Source organism: Chiloscyllium plagiosum, unplaced genomic scaffold (assembly GCF_037043375.1).
Source record: "Chiloscyllium plagiosum isolate Xiang-an unplaced genomic scaffold, Cpla_swu_hap1 HiC_scaffold_47, whole genome shotgun sequence".
NCBI classification, from domain to species: Eukaryota; Metazoa; Chordata; class Chondrichthyes; order Orectolobiformes; family Hemiscylliidae; genus Chiloscyllium; species Chiloscyllium plagiosum.
The window spans coordinates 20987369-21001779 of record NW_028270185.1 but is presented as its reverse complement, the minus strand read 5'-3'; the positions used below and the strand labels follow the sequence as shown (position 1 = coordinate 21001779).

The following is a 14411-nucleotide window of genomic DNA, read 5'->3' as shown; positions in this document are numbered from 1 at the left end:
TCCGCCACTTCCTCTGGCAGCTCATTCCATACATGCACCACCCTGTCTGTGGAAAAGTTGCTCCTTAGGTCCCTTTTATATCTTTACCCTCCCACCCTGAACCTATGCCCTCTAGTTCTGGACTCCCCCACCCCAGAGAAAAGACCTTGTCTGTTATTCCATACCCCTCATGACTTTGTAAACCTCTATAAGGTCACCCCTCAGCCTCCGACGCTCCAGGGTAAACAGCCCCAGCCTATTCAACCTCTCCCTCTAGCTCAAATCCTCCAACTCTGACAACATCCTTGTAAATATTTTCTGAACCCTTTCAAGTTTCACAACATCCTTCCGATAGGAAGACCAGAATTGCATGCAATATTCCAAAAGTGGCCTAACCAATGTCCTGTACAGCCACAACATGACCTCCCGATTCCAATACTCAATGCTTTGACCAATAAAGGAAAGCATACCAAATGCCTTCTTCAGTTTTCTGTCTATCTAATTGCATAGATATCTCTGAATTAATTATTAGTAGACTGCCTTCCCCCTCCACCACACCCCACCAATTATAAGTGAGAAACTTGATGGTAGACCAACTCCATCACCTTATCCACAATAATTTTCTCAACTGTACTATGTACTATTGTTAACTGACAAAATCGAGTTTCCAAACTAAAAAATATAAAATGCATTTTATTCATTACTTCATAGCTTTTAAATTTATAGTTATGACATTATTGAAGTCTTTTGCTAAGAGAAGGTTCACTATAGGCCACGATGTGTCCTTCAATATTACTTAGTAATCTCACATTTATCACTGTCTCTTCTATTAGCTTATTAAATGTCCATCCTTTATTTCTTCTTTCTTTATGAAAAGATTTTACTCTTATAGAAGACAGTTGACTTAATTGTCTATGTAACTTCAGCAGAATTGACTTTTTGATTTCTAACTTTCTACCTCTGATATCAATAATACTTCTTTAATGTCTTTCATTAAGAGGTTATATTCCATTAATGAAATACAATTATGTCCAAATTGTCTAACAATAGTTTTCGTCATTTTCCACATCCAGTTTCATCTGTGCTATCTTTATTGACGGTTTACATAATACCAAAAGTATTTCACTGAACACTACATCGGTGCTAATAAAACGATTGAATCTGGTTATTTTATAAGGAATTATCAGTCTTTTCAAAGATTCTAATATGTTATATTCCACAACTCTGCAACTAGTGGAGCTGTCAAATTCCTGAACTTAGTCCTGATCCTTGTTACTAAGAATATTACCCTGCAGCTCAGAATTACTAGTTCAGTAGCATTACCTGAAGATCAACTCCAACCCACACTTGCTTCCCCACTCCGATTATGAAGGCCACACCTTTTGGACCACTGTTTTCCAAGGTGGTGAAGCAAGCCTGGAGATTTCCAATTCTCATGGCCTGACATGGGAGGGGAACTCCAGTCTCAGTCTTCGGGTGGGAAAAATTTGCATTTTGATTAGAATAAATGATACAGCATTTTTAAACAGTCATTTAATAGGATTGTACATGTTTATGTGGGTACAATATGCTAACTTTGATTGACGGCTGGTGTCATTTGTTCTGGCCAAATTGACATGGTTGAATTCGCAATTTTAATAGATGTATTGGTTAGATTGGAATTCTCAAATAGAATTGAATGAGTTGACTATTATAATTGTGCTTCACTGGACTCAACAACTATCCAGAATTAAATGCATAACTTTTATTTAATTCCAGGCCAAATGGGAAAGAATCCTGCAATCGTACTTGGAAATTAGCTCAAAAGGATATTGGGGTAAGGAAAAAAATCAAATGAAGTGGTCACATCACTTCTTCCACCTGGACACATCTTCCAGTCATGAACAATTATATGATACTGTTGTTCCCAAGAAAATGACCCAGAAAAGCACCTTGATTCGCCAACAGATACCTGGAGCTGCTGATGGATGAGGTGGTTTACATTTACATAACTATCATTCCTGAAGAAGGGCTTATGCCCGAAACGTCGATTCTCCTGTTCCCTGGATGCTGCCTGACCTGCTGCGCTTTTCCAGCAACACATTTTCAGCTACATTTACATAACCACTGGATGCCTCAAAGTGCTTTACAAATAAAGTAGGTTTTGACATACAGTCAGTGCTCCCTTGCAGCAAACACAGCAGCCAATTTAGGCTCATTAAAAAACCAACAAACAGTTGGAATTAATGTCCAGACAATCTGTTTGTGAGGGATGAATGTTCACCAAAAAGCCAAAGGTATCTTCCCTACTCTTCTTCAAAATAGATCTATGGGAGATTTTACATTTACATATTCAAGTAAATGGAGCTTTGGTTTAAGGTATCATCTGAAATATAGTATCTTTGTTATTGCAATGCTTCCTCAGTGCTGTATTGGAATGTCAGCATGGGGTTCTGTGCTCAAGCCCTGGAGTGAGATTTCAAACTGGAATCTTGTGAATGATGACAAGTGTGCAGCCAATAAAGCCAGAGTTGACATGGGGAGAATAAATAATTTGACATGATGAACATGTAAGTTTTTTAAAAAGTTGAGTTAAAACAGGAATCAGTGTCATCAGACAATAGGCAGCTTGCCAGCAGTAGAGATTTTGCATTGATTTGAACTGTGGAACCTAAATACTAAATTTGCAGAATCTCAGTTTGGCAGATGTTTCTAAGATAAAAATGTAAACTATATTTTCATCAAGAGATTTAACTGTGAGTATATCACACCATTATCACTGGTGATCAAACAAAGTTCAAAAATTCCAAAATACAAAATTCAGCAGCGCAAATGCAGAATGATGAATGTTTTGGAAATAAACTATAACTATGTATCAGAATTTCTGATAATTAATTATTGGACTGGTAGATATTTATGAGTTAAAAGATGAATCAAAAGGCTGAATTTTCCCATTTCTTGGCAAGTGTGTACTATCGTGTGGTTCATGTTCCCAGTCTGCCATGAAGCATGGCAACTTTTCACATGCAATCTTCTGCTCTTCATCTCATTAATTATGAAATCAACCTCCTTGGCCCCCGTCTGATGGAACTGTGCAGCCGGAGAGGTGGAAGTGTTCCCTGAAACTGGGATTTTGCGACGTTCACGTTGCTGGTGCCATATTTGGACCCTGGCTGGGCACCACTTCAGATGCTGCAACTCTGTGATTCTGCATTGTTAGCTCCAAGAAAATGGCTCAGAGAAGCTTGGTTTGCCATCAGACACCTGGAGGTTCTACTGGGTCAGGTGGAAGTAAGGAGCAGCGCAGTGGTTAGCACTGTGGCCTCACAGCACCAGGAACCTGGGTTTGATTCCACCCTCCAATGACTGTCTGTGGAAACATTGGGAAGAGGAGATTTACCAGGATGTTGCCTGGCATGGAGGGAAGGTCTTATGAGGAAAGGCTGAGGGACCTGAGGCTGTTTTTGTTAGAGAGAAGGTTAAGAGGTGTCTTAACAGAGACATACAAGATCATCAGAGGATTAGATAGGGTGGAGTGTGAGAGCCTTTTTCCTTGGATGGTGATGGCTAGCACGAGGGGACGTAGCTTTAAATTGAGATATAAGATCATAGATATAAGACAGATGTCAGAAAAAGTTTCTTTACTCAGAGAGTAGTAAGGGTGTGTAACGCCCTGCCTACAACAGTAGTAGCCTCACCAACTTTAAGGGCATTTAAATTGTCTTTGGATAAACATATGGGTCATAATGGAATAGTGTAGGTTAGATGGGCTTCAGATTGGTTTCACAGTCGGCGCAACATCAAGGGCCGAATGGCCTGTAGTGCACTGTTATATTCTATGTTCTATGTGGAGTTTGCACATTCTCCCTGTGTCTGCATGGGTTTCCTCCAGGTGCTCTGGTTTCCTCCCACAGTCCAAAGATGTGCAGGTTAGGTGGATTGGGCCATGCTAAATTGCCCATAGTGTCGGGATTTGTAGGCTGTGTGGATTATGGGAAATGCAGAGATAGAAGACAGGGGTGGTGGGTCTGGGTGGGATGCCCTTCGGAAGGTTTGGATGGGCCAAGTGGCCTGCTTCAACACTGTTGGTAGCCTATCGTTCTATGAAGGAAGTGAAATAACTGCACAGAGGCTGGTCTCCCTCCACCAAGTCACCCTTTATTTACTTGTGCATAGTACACTCTCTGTAGCTAGCCAGCCAGCTTGGAGTCAGTCCACTGAACTGAAAAAATTCTAAATCCCCTGTTTATATATTTTTTAACCCCCACACTACCACCTAAGTGCACTAGTGCTAATCCCCTGTTTATATTTTTTCCTCTTTTTTTTTTAATTTTTTCCTTATTAATTTTTTTTTCTTTCTTTTTTCCCCCCACACTACATCCTAACTGCGGTAGTGCTTTTTTTTTCCCCAGCACCCATGGTGTGCGTGTATAGGTGTGAGACACAGTGAAAGACACAAAGTGCACGAATCTTTATTCAAATTCCACCACCAGGAAGATAGGAAAACACCCGGGTGGCCAATGACAAACACTGCCCTTCACATCAAAGGGCAGTGCTGTGTGATCAAAACAGTGAAGGGGAGGGGAGGGACTAAATCAAAATAGAGTAGGAGGGAGAAATGAATCCCCTGTTTATTTTTTTTCTTTTTTTTTCTTATTCTTTTTGGAAGATAGGAAAACACCCAAGTGGCCAGTGACAAACACTGCCCTTCACATCAAAGGGCAGTGCTGTGTGATCAAAACAGTGAAGGGGAGGGTAGGGACTAAATCAAAATAGATATTTATATTATTGATCGTCAACCTCCTGTTTATATATTTTTTTCTTTTTTTTTCCACCTAAGTGCGGTAGTGCTTATTTTTTTCCCCCAGCACCCATGGTGTGTGTGTGTGTGCAGGTGTGAGACACAGTGAAAGACACAAAGTGCACGAATCTTTATTCAATTTCCACCACCAGGAAGATAGGAAAACACCCGGGTGGCCAGTGACAAACACTGCCCTTCACATCAAAGGGCAGTGACACTTCCCTTTTTTTAATTTTTATTTTTTTCTTCTTTTGTTTTGGTCGAAACTCCCCCCCTTTTTTTTATTTAAATATTAACCCCCACACTACCACCTAAGTGCAGTAGTGCTTATTTTTTCCCCAGCACCCATGGTGTGTGTGTGTGCAGGTGGGAGACACAGTGAAAGACACAAAGTGCACGAATCTTTATTCGATTTCCAAACCAGGAAGATTGGAAAACACCCGGGTGGCCAGTGACAAGCACTGCCCTTCACATCAAGGGACAGTGCTGTGTGATCAAAACAGTGAAGGGGAGGGTAGGGACTAAATCAAAATAGAGTTGGAGGGAGAAATCCCCTGTTTATACTGGTCAGTCAGGTCTTCCTAATTGGCCCAGGTTAAGAATCCCAATCAAGGACTTCGTAGTCAACAAGATCCACCTGGTTCCAATCACTACACGAGGGGAATGCAATTTCCTGCTGACTGGCAAAGAAGGCTATTAGCGCTGAAAATGTGTTGCTGGAAAAGCGCAGCAGGTCAGGCAGCATCCAAGGAGCAGGAAAATCGATGTTTCGGCAGGGCTCATGCCCGAAATGTCGATTCTCCTGCTCCTTGGATGCTGCCTGATCTGCTGCGCTTTTCCAGCAACACATTTTCAGTTCTGATCTCCAGCATCTGCAGTCCTCACTTTCTCCTAAAGGAGGCTTTTACACCAGTCTCAGCCAACCTGAAGTAAGATAGCAGACCAGGTCATAAGCCCTTCTTATGCCCGAAACGTCTATTCTCCTGCTCCTTGGATGCTGCCTGACCTGCTGCGCTTTTCCAACAACACATTTTTGAGCTCTGATTCTCCAGCATCTGCAGTCCTCACTCACTCCCTTGACTGTTCAGTGTATCAAATTGGCAAGCTGCCTGCCTCTCCTTCTACATTAAATGCAATGCAAGCCTCAGAGTCTGACAGGCTCCAGGTAAGTGCTAAGAAGTTAAGCTAAGAGAAAGGACAATATAGTGAAGAGGTGGCACAGACAGAATTTGTTGTGTTTCTAACCCCCCATTCATCCGATCTGTCATGTAGCCTTTTTTTTGTTCAAGTGGAAATGTGCCACTGTTATCTTTCCTATATGCCCATCATAAATATATTTTCCCTTTTTGTGTTTTAAATATTCCAAGCAAATCTTGCAACCCGATCAAAGTTCTGAAATCAGTCCAAGATCACTCCCTATATGACCTTAACTAGTTCCCAAATTTTTAATAGCCTGGTATACAATACATGTGAAATCTTCCAGGGCAACTTAGTGGGCGGCACGGTGGCACAGTGGTTAGCACTGCTGCCTCGCAGCGCCAGAGACCCGGGTTCAATTCCCGACTCAGGCGACTGACTGTGTGGAGTTTGCACGTTCTCCCCGTGTCTGCGTGGGTTTCCTCTGGGTGCTCCGGTTTCCTCCCACAGTCCAAAGATGTGCAGGTTAGGTGAATTGGCCATGCTAAATTGCCCGTAGTGTTAGGTAAGGGGTAAATGTAGGGGTATGGGTGGGTTTCGCTTCGGCGGGTCGTTGTGGACTTGTTGGGCCGAAGGGCCTGTTTCCACACTGTAATCTAATCTAATCTAACTCTTTCTACTGGCAGGATGCAATTTATGTGTTTTTGAACTTCTGAGTATGTGAAGTGTTTCCTCCCCAAAATTGGTTACAGAATGTTTACAAGGCAACAAGAGAACAAGGATTGTGTTCTCTTTCTTTTAAGATCTCCTGATTTTTAGAAATGAGAATTCTTAGTTATTAAGATGACGAGCTACAGAACCTAACCTGAAGCATGTCCTTTGCAGCTACACTAAACAAGATGTACTGGCATACTGTACATTGATGAGCTGATTATTCACTTTTCTAAGAAGAAGAACCCATCAATACTTTATCCTCTGAGATACATTGCTTTTTTTAGAGTCAGCATGGAAACAGACCGTTCAGTCCAACCCGTTCATGCCGACCAGATATCCCAACCCAATCTAGTTCCACCTGCCAGCACTCGGCCCATATACCTCCAAACCCTTCCTATTCATATACCCATCCAAATGCCTCTTAAATGTTGCAATTGTACCAGCCTCCACCACATCCTCTGGCAGCTTATTCCATACACGTCCCACCCTCTATGTGAAAATGTTGCCCCTTAAGTCTCTTTTATATCTTTCCCCTCTCACCCTAAACCTATGCCCTCTAGTTCTGGATTCCCTGACCCCAGGGAAAAGACTTTGCCTATTTACCCTATCCATGCCCCTCATAATTTTGTAAACCTCTATAAGGTCACCCCTCAGACTCCAACGCTTCAGGGAAAACAGCCGTAGCCTGTTCAGCCTCTCCCTATAGTTCAAATCCTCCAATCCTGACAACATCCTTGTAAATTTTTTCTGAACCCTTTCAAGTTTCACAACATTTTCCCGATAGGAAGGAGACCAGAATTGCATGCAATATTCCAACAGTGGCCTAACCAATGTCCTGTACAGCCGCAACATGACCTCCCAACTCCTGTACTCAATACTCTGACCAATAAAGGAAAGTATACCAAATGCTTTCTTCACTATCCTATCTACATGCGACTCCACTTTCAAGGAGCCATGAACCTGCACTCCAAGGTCTCTTTGTTCAGCAACACTTCCTAGGACCTTACCATTAAGTGTATAAATCCTGTTAAAATTTGCTTTCCCAAAATGCAGCACTTCGCATTTATCTGAATTAAACTCCATCTGCTAGTCCTCAGCCCATTGGCCTATCTGGTCAAGATCCTGTTGTAGTCTGAAGTAATCCTCTTCGCTGTCCACTACACCTCCAATTTTGGTAAACTTACTAACTGTACCTCTTATGCTCGCATCCAAATCATTTATATAAATGACGAAAAGTAGAGGACTCAGCACCGATCCTTGTGGCACTCCACTGGTCACAAGCCTCCAGTCTGAAAAAAACCCTCCACCACCACCCTGTGTCTTCTACCTTTGAGCCAGTTCTGTATCCAAATGGCTAGTTCTCCCTTTATTCCGTGAGATCTAACCTTGCTAACCAGTCTCCCATGGGGAACCTTGTCGAACGCCTTACTGAAGTCCTTATAGATCACATCTACTGTTCTGCCCTCGTCAATCCTCTTTGTTATTTCTTCAAAAAACTCAATCAAGTTTGTGAGACATGATTTCCCACACACAAAGCCATGTTGACTGTCCCTAATCAGTCCTGGCCTTTCCAAATACATGTACATCCTGTCCCTCAGGATTCCCTCCAACAACTTGCCCATCACAATGTCAGACTAACTGGTCTATAGTTCCCTGGCCTGTCCTTACCACCCACTGAGGTTCATCTTGTACAGCTCCATGATGCAGCATTCTGCGCTCTCCACATTGTTCCCAGAGATGTGCATCTAGACAAACATCAACTAAGCCTGGAGGAGCACAGCCAGTCAGGCAGCATCAGAGGAACAGGAGAGTCGATGTTTCGAGCATAAGCCCTTCATCAGGAAAGGTGCTGTTCGCTACTACTCCTCAGATGCTGCCTGACCTGCTGTGCTTTTCCAGCACTACACTCTTCGACCCTGATCTCCTGCATCTGCAGTCCTCACTTTCTCCTAAGCCTGGAGGATCCTCAGTGAAAGATACTCTTTCTAAAACTTGCTGGTCCTCCAGTGTAAGGAGTTGTCTTTGATCGAGTGTTGCACTTTGGCATATTCCAAGATGACATGCTGACGGACACACTGAAGCTTGGGGCAACCATTTCAGAGATGCAGCGGAGAAAGATCACCATCTGAGGCTGTTCAGGCACAGTACACTGAGGGTCTGCAAACTGTAATATTTGTCAGGCCATGTACTTCATAAAGCATGTATGTTGCAAATCAAAAATATTAAAAATTTAATGGGGCACCTTGGAGTGAAGATGTTATGTAGAGAACTTCACACCCTATTTGTAATTATACATTTTTTACCATTGGCTTGCATTCTTGACATGGAATGTATTTGTTAAATATGAAAACTGTTATAGTCATACAAGTTGAATTTTCTCACAGGTTCTGTAATGTTCAAGTCAAAGTGTTTTTGTAATATATTTTGTTTGCAAATTTTATGAATAAACTATATTTTTGGGAAAAAGAATAGTTTATTTCCAAAGTAATGTTTCTCTTAGGCTGAAAGTACTTCTTCACCCGCATGGATATTGTCACATTATTCCCAATAACTGTAGAATTTCTAAATTTGGGTCTATTTCCTCTTATGTTAAAAATGTATACAAATTCTATCCCAAAGTCCTAAAAGGACTAGAAAATGCTTAATTCAGCTCCATTTTTATTTTATTATGTCCACTCTTGCACTATACTTATAAGCCATAGTGTTTGATGCTGTTGCAATTTTTGTGCATAGAACATCATTGAGAAAAATGGAAATCTGATTTTCAATTCTCTCGTTACTCTATTTCAGGATCTTTGGACTGACATGAGGAAGTACTGGCCAAGTCTGATTAATGAAGATCCTTTTAAGTTTTGGTAAGTAGTGTCTATCACAATGACTGCATTAATAGTTTTACAAGCTGCTAGCTGACTGTGATAGATTCAGGCAGGATTTGAGAAATCACTATCTGATCAGCGGCACGTTACTGTAGTTAGTGATGGGGCTATTGGGTGAATGGGATATCTTTTGAGACCCTCATGCATATTTCTGTGAGGTGGTTAGAGAGCAACACTGGAAGGTGCTGTTTTTCTCTCAGTCACCCGCTGTTGCACAGCAGGGTCAACATCAACAGCAGAGGGGAGATAAATGAACAGTGCAAATAAACTTCATAGTCTTATTGATGATTCTCATATTGTTCTATTCCCTCCCACATTTATTAGAAACTATGAATTAGTGCCAAAACGTTTGAAAGAAATAAAATTCTTCATCCTATAACATGGTATAATATGTATGCGCATTATCACGTGTCACCACAACTGAATATTAATTAGAGTTGGGCTCTTAAGTTGTTGACAGATTCAGGAAAACTCAAATACTTCTGGGCTAGATTTCCTTTAGATTTCCTGCTGCAATGCTGAAAGAAACACCAATGTTACATTTTGTATGATTTTCAAACAAACACACTTGACAAGTGCAATGTTCAGACCTAAGCAACCAAAAATAATTCACGTAAAAGCAAAATGCTGCAGATGTTGGAGATCTGAAACAAAACAAATGCTGGAAAACTGAGTCTCAGGCCAGGCCCATCAGCAACTGCAATATGCTATGAATCACTGAGAACATTAACGAGTGTTTGTAAATTGTACTGTAAGTGCATACAGTTCGCTGGATGTTCTGGAATGCCCAAATGAAAACAAGCTGAGAGCACATTGGCAATTCAGAGGATAAAGAAATTCCCTTCAAGTGCCAAAACTGATTGCTTGCCTAATTGTGTGAAAGGATTGCTTGCAAAGGTTATACTGAGAGATTATTTTCACTATCTTAAAAGTGACTGCCATTATTGTGTAGAGTTGTGTGTCTAATTTCCATTTTGCAGCTATGATCCATCATCGGTATAGGAGTCTCTATACTGTTTTAGGTTGCATCTCAGATGGGGACCAAATGACCAACAGCATCAGTAACACTAGCAGCAAGAGCACTACCAGCAGCATCTTTCTCCTCACAGATCTACCTCTCCACAGGAGAAATGGGATAAGAGCAGCTTATAGGAAATGATAGCCACAGCACAGGACGTACAGAAAAATAATCACCTTCCTGGTCATGTTGGAGCAGCAGTGCCTCAGCAGGCTTAGGGTCTCACATCAGAGATGCTGCCAAGTGCCTTTGGTGGTCACCACCACACTCAACCTTTTTGTTTCTTCATCCTGCTATGCCACAGGTATTGCAGGACCTTGCAGTGAACTGGACACAAATGCATCATACAGATGAAATGCTTTTTATCAATGTCCGCTTTACCATCAATTATGTCCGAATGAGCAAGTGCTTGGGTTTGCAGTACTGGGTGGTTTTCCCCAGGTGCAGGGCATTATAGACCACACACGTGTGGCAAGTGGCCATTAAGGGACAGTCAGATCATCAACGAACCAGAAAGGCTTCGACTCCACCAATGTAAAGGTGGTACACAACTTAAAAAGATTGTGCCAGTGTGCACAAGATTCATGGAAAACTGCCATGATGCTTTTTTCTTGCTCCAGGTCACTGTCCCTGATCAAAGCAAACATTCCAGCTGGATGCTCAGAGATAACTAGCAGCCACTTTTTTATTTGATTCACTTGTGGGCTGTGGGCATCAATGGCTAGTCAGCATTTATTGCCTATCCCAAGTTGCTGTTAAGAAGGTGGTGCTGAGCTGCCTTCTTGAACTGCTACAGTCCACGATGCCGTTAGGGAGGGTGTTCCAGGAATTTGACCTGGTGACAGGTAAGGAACAGTGATATATTTCCAAGTCAGGACGGTGAATGGCTTGATGAGGAACTTTCAGGTGGTGGTGTTCCCAAGTATCTGCTGCCCTTACCCTTCTAGATGGAAGTGGCTGTGGGTTTAGGAGATGCTGTCTAAGGATTTTAGGCGAATTTCTGCAATGAATCTTGTAGATAGTACACACTGTTGCTACTGACAATTGTTGATAGGAGGAGTGGATACTTGTGGATATGGTGCCAATCAAGTGGACTGCTTTGTCCTGGGCACTGTCAAGCTTAGAGTGTTGTTGGAGCTGCATCCTTCCAGAAAAGTGGGGAATCTTCCATCACACTTCTAATCTGTGCCTTGTCGACAGTGAATAGGTTTTGGGGAATCAGGAGGTGTATTAATCGCCATAATATTCTTCGCCTCTGACCTGCTCTTTTAACCATTGTATTTATATGCTGAATCTAACTGAATTTCTGGTCAATGGTAACCCCCAGGATGTTGATAGTGTGGAATTCAGTGGTGGTAACACCATTGAAAGTCAAAGGACAGTGGTTAAATTGTCTCTTATTGAAGATGGTCATTGCCTGGCATTTGTACAGCGAGAATGTTACTTGCCATTTGTCAGCCCAAGCCTGGATATTGTCCAGATCTTGTTACATTTGAACATGGACTGCTTTGATATCTGAGGAGTAGCGAACATTGTGCAGTTATCGCAAACATTCCCATTTCTGACCTTACCATGGAGGGAAGGTCATTGATAAAGCAGCTGAAGATGATTAGGCCGAGGACATCATCCTGAGGAGCTCATGTAGAAATATCATGGAGCTGAAATGACTGACCTGCAATAATCACAACTATCTTCCTATGTGCCAGATTACAAAATTACGTTTGAGTGCAATTCTGCTGCTGTTTATGACCAACGGAACCTCATAGATGCCCAGACATGAGTTGTTATGTCTGTTTGAGGTCTATCCCATTTCGCATGGTGATAGTGCCACACAACACAATGGAGAGTATTCTCAACTTGAAGGCAAGACTTCATCTCCACAAGGACTGTGCAGTGGTCACTCTTACCAATAACATCATGGGCAAATGCAATTGCAGCTGACATTTTGGTAAGGATGAGGTCATGTATATTTTCTCTCTTGTTGGTTACCTCACTACCTACCACAGACCCAGTCTAATAGCTAAGTCCTTTAGGACCTGATTAGCTTGGTCAGTAGTGCTGCTACTGAGCTACTCTTAGTGCTGGACATTGAAATCCTCCAGCCAAGTAAAGGCAACAGATTAGAGCCAAGAAAAACCCAAGCAATGAACACAAGAATGAAAGCCATATGACAAGCAACTGTGTTACTCAGCAAGTAAATGACACAATTAAGGTACAGATCTGCTGCTTCAATAAACTTGGAGCAGCCCTTCGAAATGGACTACTATGACGACTGTGGTGTGCTGAGTTAAATTCGAAAAGTACTTTTAACCAACCTGTTTGGGTGTGGTATGACATATCTCCATTGGCACCAAATCTGCTGAGATATGGACTTTCAGGAATAACAAGGCGTGCAGCATATAATATATTCAGAAGACAAGTAAGAGAATAAGGAATGGATTCAGCCAATGCAACATCAGCAGAGCACATTTCTGTCCAGGATGGCATGAGTTATTATGGTAATGGAGGGAGTTGTAAGAAGTGAAAGTATTATTAGCTGATCCCTGGTTTCCTTGTCCCCTTTCATCATCCTGTGATTCAAATACCTCTGTTTCACATGAAGACTTGGTAATGCTGTCCTACACGCAATGCCCTCAGATACTGAAAAGAATTCCATGAAATTAGTCCTAACTAATGAGTTATTGCTTTAGTCCATCAAAGTCTACAGCCAAAAATTTATTCAGTTGCTTTTAACTGAAGACCAGATCAACATATGGTGCCATGTATTCTTGTGTGACACAGAAACCTGATAACTTAATTTCTTCCTCCAATAACAGGGGCAGTATTTTTATTCTTTAATAGAATATCTTATTCACAGAAATCAAATGTTACATCCACTGAATCTGATGAAACTCCATTCATGTATGGAACCGTATAATTTGTCACTTTTTTATCTGTGACTACACAAATAAAATGTATGGGATGCAGTTAGTTTTCCAAAGTTGAATTTGAAGTATAAAATTCAAATTAGGTTTATTGTCACATGTACTCAAGTACAGAATTATAGAAGCACAGTGAAAAGTTTACAATGTCACCCACATGGCGCCATCTTTAGATTAGATTAGATTCCCTACAGTGTGGAAACAGACCCTTCAGCCCAACCAGTCCACACCAACCCTCTGAAGAGAACCATTTCCCTCTGACTAATGCACCTGACACTATGGGCAGTTTAGCATGGCCAATTCGCCTGACCCGCACATCTTTGGACTGTGGGAGGAAACTGGAGCACCCAGAGGAAACCCACACCAACATGGGGAGAATGTGCAAACTTCACACAGACAGTCACCTGAGGCTGGAATTGAACCCGGGAATCTGTTGCTGTGAGGCAGCAGTGCTAACCACTGAGCCACCATGCTGCCCTTTGGTACAAATCTTAGATATAAAATAGAGAAATAAAGAAAAAAAAGTTACAGTTACATGTCACCATACAGTTATTCATTGTATAAGTTAGAAAAATAAGAAATAAAGTTAAAAAAGATATATATTACATCTTTCTATAAAGAACCTAAATCAACGCAGGGGGCTTTCACACATGGTCTGGACTCACAAGCTGCTGACCACCTGCATCAGTCCCCAGTTCAACACTGGCCAACCTTGCTCTGCTCAGGCCTCCAGTCAGATGTACTAATTGACCTGTTTCTTTTGATGTTAGTGTCAGAAATATATACTATGATTTAAAGATTTTTCCCTATATTTCAGGCAAAGAGAATGGACCAAACATGGCACCTGTGGAACCTGCGCTAAAAACATGTCTTGCCCACACAAGTATTTCAGCCTGGCGCTGGAACTTCGGACAAAGGTCTCCATCGATGAGTGAGTTATGTTGTCAGTGTGTCAAGTAAAAGCTCAGGTCAGTCAGTCTTAATGG

General features: G+C 41.8%; 1 protein-coding gene across 4 annotated transcripts in view; it reads left to right on the top strand.

Moving 5' to 3' along the window:
- Positions 1 to 14411, top strand: part of rnaset2l (ribonuclease T2, like) — a 55834-nt gene that overhangs the window by 13737 nt on the left and 27686 nt on the right. For all 4 annotated transcript variants that reach the window (XM_087984046.1, XM_043681027.2, XM_043681029.2 and 1 more), the window contains exons 5-7: positions 1738 to 1795; positions 9401 to 9465; positions 14243 to 14356. In XM_087984046.1, the coding sequence (XP_087840172.1) occupies positions 1738 to 1795; positions 9401 to 9465; positions 14243 to 14356 (237 nt within the window). The remainder of the gene's footprint in view (positions 1 to 1737; positions 1796 to 9400; positions 9466 to 14242; positions 14357 to 14411) is intronic.